Below are 4,605 nucleotides of genomic sequence, written 5' to 3'. Positions count from 1 at the left end.
GATGCTCGTTTTATGAATTTTTAAATATCATAAGAAATGTTTTATTTTTGCGTTATTTTTTTGACAATTTTCAATTTAAGGGAATAACATTTGGACCGTTTAACTATTTTTAGGTCATTCAACACTAAAATTCAGTTTTTTTAATTTAATTTTAAGATTTAAAAATGTTTTTTGTTCAAAACTAAAAAAAAAATCTAAGTGCATTTTTAAGCGCATTGATTTTAATTTTTAAGGTATAAAAGCAGTTTTTAGGGAATTACATTCCCATCTATAGTTTATTACTAAAGGGTGTTATTTATCTAATTACGTATGTTGCATAGGTAATTGAGTAGGTAACTCAATAACATATTATAATTATATTATAATTATTTTATATAGTAAAGGTATACTCAACACTTGAATTTATTAAACGATCATGATAAAACATTGTTATAATTTATTTATTCGTATACGGAAATGCGTTTCCGAATGTCATACCCTCACTCGAATGAATCGTACGAATCTTTTTCACACGACAAAACACATTCGTATACGTAAATATTTCAAGAATACCTATTTTTCGGATCATGTGGAAACTCGTGTGGAAAATTTCCACTGGAAACCACGATTTTCGTATACAGATCCGATCCGTATGAATTCAAGAATAGGCCCCCTGTCCTGTATATCTTAGTGAGTGATTTCAGTTTATTATCATGTTAGTGTAAAAATTGTTTTGTTATTTAATTCGGTACGTAAGAGTTATTTGTGAATTTTTAAAGTTGAATCAGAAATCGTGGTGAAGTACTGATGTACATTTTCTATAACTTATTCAGCATAATATTGTAAGGAGAATCGTGATTAATTTGGTGAAGTGTGAAAATCAATATTTTTACATAACATTTCTCCTGTTAAGTAAACGTAAACACATTACCTACAATATTTTTGCTTGTTATATTTGGATTATATTTAACTTATTAATATAGTTGCAGGTAAGGTTATAATCTAGATATTTTAATACTTTTAAATATTTTGAGTGAATAATGATGTCTGTCTACTCAAATGTTTGAAACCTTAGTCCAATGATAAAATTGATAAAATCAAAATTTAAACATTTTCATATCAGTATGCATCATCAAATAATAATTTAATTATTATGTAAAGTTGTATTGAGATTTTATATCCATTAAAAGTTATAAATTGTTGTAAATGCATTGATGGTAGGCTGCCCGTTGATCACAAGAAATCCAATCTAAAACTTATTGAAAAACTAATTATCATAATATAATATACAATATACTTATATACCTATTGGTGTAATTTATTATATTATTATTTATATTTGCAATTTAATGATTATTGTATTGAATGAATAGCTTTTAATTTTATCAGTTTTAAATATAAATATTGATGTTTTTAATTTATAATTTTGACATTTTTACTAAAAAAGTCATAAGTTATAATATTATATAATCTTCAATAGAAAATATAATTAAAAATTTAGCTGAGAAATAATTTTTATGCTGCTGACTGGTGCATACATTTATTTTTTTTAATACAAATTATAAAATTATACCATTTAGTTCTTATTAATTGTATGTATTTTTTTCTTGCTTACTAGTAACTGTACACATTTTTTAAATTTTATAATCTAATTATTAGTTTTTATTTTTAGGAAATGAACCAAAACGGCTTTAGTACTGGTGAAGAAGATTCACGTGGCCCACTTGATAAGATATGCTGTTTACAGGAAGACGGGTTTCGATGTCAACGACAAGCCGGAACTGCTTCTTATAGTAAAAAAATTCGTAACACTGTCAGACAACTTAAGTTGTATTTGGACGCTGTCGTATGTTATAATTTATAGTTATTATTTTGATGTATACAACTAGATATTATTGTTTTCTTAATGATCAATATATTATTAGGCGAGACACACCTATATTTGTGATCATCACAAGAGTATGATTCAAAGCGCTAGAACGCTAAAACCATCTAGTCAAGTTGAAGCACCAGAGATAGACTTTTCACAGCTAAAGATGAATATGCTTAGGCGTTATAAAAAATATTTCAAAGTAAAGACCGAACCGAATCTGAATAAAGCTCAAATGGCAGAGGTAATTATTTAAGAAAAATATATATCAATTAAGTTTTATATGTTTTGAAGTGGGTAGATTTTTAATTTGCCGACTATTGAATAGTTAAATATTGATATTTAAAAAGACAATAAAATCAAAAAGTATGGTTTTTGTCAATGGAAAATATATTTTTAAACATTTAAGATGTAATTTTTAGTACTATAGATAACTTGAAAATTAAACATTTTTTTGATTGGGATTTTTTGGTTTGTAACAAATTATATATATATATATATATTATATTTTCAAATTCTTGAAATTTTTTTGTACCACTTAAGGAGTGTCCTTTGGCGATACAAACTTCTGTTTTCCAGATGAGAACCCTTCTTTTTATAATTGATTATTTAGTGGATTTTTTTTAATTTTGATATAGGTACCGGATTCAAAATTCTGACAGTAGTTTCTCGGTTACTAAAATGTATATTCTAAAGTCTTTAAAATCTGTTTTACAAAAGCATAAACAGTTGTCATATTGGCTCTAGTATTTATTATACAGTAAAACCTCAATAACTCAAATCGGTTGGAGGCGAAAAAAAATTCGAGTTTTCGAAAATTTAACTTACAAACGATTGAGTTATCGATGTTTCACTGTACATTGAAAAACAGAAGTTTGAGTCACACTGTTTTAGTAGTACAAAAATATTCAAGAATTAAAAAAATTGGTGTTTGAGTAGATATTTAAATTTAAAATATCAGAATTTCATTACTAAAGGTGAAAAATTATGCATGTTGGGGGGGGGGGCTCCTTGGTGAATCACTGTATATTATATTAATGTTAAATGAAATGTCTTTTTAATTTTATAAAATTTTAACCACTTTTTTTAACATTTCGTTTTAAATTTAAATTTAAACAGTAAATATGTCTTTAAAAAAAATGTATTAATCTTGTTTTTTTCTTTCTTAGACTTCAGTAAGCCATTTTAAAACAATACCAGTTAACGAAAAAGAAGCCCTTACATTCTTCATATACACAATCAAGACAAATGGCACAAAATTGGATCAAAAAAAATGAAAATAATAAATTCAGATAACTGTCATAGTGTAATACTATCTTTTTAATTTGTAAAAAATTATTTTTTTTTACTTTATTAATATGTATTTATATCATTGAGTTTGTATCATGAGTTTGAACTTAAAAACATTTTTTTTTCTCAGTAATAACTAATAACATTTTCTTTATCACACATTTATATCATATTTTTTTTTTTAAACTATAGACCTTATTATTATCATTATAAATATATTTTCAAAATGTTATTATCAAAAAAATACATGAATCAAGAATCATAAATCATTGTCTATACTATAATATTTACTGAAACTTAATATCATGATAATCATTATCACCATGTTCTACATTGACTGCACTTCTTGATTTAATTTATAGTCGTACATTTTTATAAAATTTAATGTTATAACCATAGACGTGCACACGTGTGCAGCAAAAGCTACTTTCTCTGCACCTGCAAATAATTTTGGATTTATTGGGCTGGTGAATTCGAAAGGTATACTTAGAATGATTAATTTTTAAAATATTGAATTAAAAATGAATTGAAAATTGTTATTCTAATGAAAAATAATATTATTAGGCTTATAATTTACTACAGTGGTGTATTTATGGAGAAGGTGTGCATTGTTTTGTCAGAGATCACTATGAAGGTCTACACGTTCTTCAAATAGATTAGTCTGCACCATTACTGAAATCAATATTGTTGAAATATACAGATATACAGAAGCTAAAGGTAAATAAAAATAAGATCGGATATATGTAATAATATAATAATTCGTATATTGATATGAATAACTATAGTGCTCCGAGGCGTAATATAAAACAACGACTAATCGTCCTACAGGCTACTACATAGAACGAATATGCTATAGCAATATAAAATGCCTATTCAGCGTCTGCTGTACTACAGTATGAATAATTTGCTTATAATCTACATAATACAGGGTGTGTTGTTTACATTCAACAAATATATTAAATTAAAAATATAAAAATAAATACTAATGTTAGACCAATAGCGGTTATAGGTTGGATAAGGAGTAGGTCATAGGTGGTATAATTATACTAGGAGTACGTAGCAAAGTCAAATCTCGGGTCGGCGGTGAGATTTCTGAGTTTCCAATCACGATTACAAATAGTCAATTATTATTATGCTTTTGTTCAAATTTGTACCAAATGGAAAATGATAAATTTAGTTCTTTGGTTGTAATTGAAAAATATTTATTTAAGTACATAAAACTTTTGTACTTGTGTATTTGTGTAGTTGTGTAGTTGTGTACCTATATTTATTTTTACATACAATTTTTCTAAATATTTCTTCTAATTGCTACTTATTTGAACTTTATAAGCATTTGAGATTTTGAAATTTTTTCTATAAATAGTTATGACAAATGTCTTAAAAGCTTGAAAAAAAATAAAAAAATACAAGTTTACCGAAGGTTTTCAATTTTAATAACTTGGTAAATAAACTTAACAATATAACTT

The 4,605-nt window shown here is 25.5% G+C and overlaps 1 protein-coding gene across 1 annotated transcript; it reads left to right on the top strand.

Annotated features, from left to right (window-relative positions):
- Nucleotides 1-1,579: 1,579 nt before the first annotated feature.
- Nucleotides 1,580-3,126, top strand: LOC100571451 (histone deacetylase complex subunit SAP30 homolog). The gene is made up of 3 exons (XM_003243931.2): nucleotides 1,580-1,825; nucleotides 1,905-2,093; nucleotides 3,019-3,126. The coding sequence occupies exons 1-3, from the start codon at nucleotides 1,655-1,657 to the stop codon at nucleotides 3,124-3,126; spliced, it is 468 nt and encodes a 155-aa protein (XP_003243979.1). The 5' UTR covers nucleotides 1,580-1,654.
- The last annotated feature ends 1,479 nt before the right edge of the window (nucleotides 3,127-4,605 follow it).

The sequence above is a fragment of the Acyrthosiphon pisum genome, chromosome X, assembly GCF_005508785.2.
Source record: "Acyrthosiphon pisum isolate AL4f chromosome X, pea_aphid_22Mar2018_4r6ur, whole genome shotgun sequence".
Lineage (NCBI taxonomy): Eukaryota > Metazoa > Arthropoda > Insecta > Hemiptera > Aphididae > Acyrthosiphon > Acyrthosiphon pisum.
Note: the sequence above shows the minus strand (reverse complement) of the source record. Positions and strands in the feature narration are given on the sequence as shown.

What these genes read in the sequence shown, in the direction of transcription:
- LOC100571451 (XM_003243931.2), top strand. Translation starts at nt 1,655, where the DNA reads ATGAACCAAAACGGCTTTAGTACTGGTGAAGAAGATTCACGTGGCCCA. An exon ending in AGTTGTATTTGGACGCTGTC is followed by an intron (nt 1,826 to 1,904) that starts GTATGTTATAAT and finishes ATATATTATTAG; the next exon opens with GCGAGACACACCTATATTTG. An exon ending in ATAAAGCTCAAATGGCAGAG is followed by an intron (nt 2,094 to 3,018) that starts GTAATTATTTAA and finishes TTTCTTTCTTAG; the next exon opens with ACTTCAGTAAGCCATTTTAA.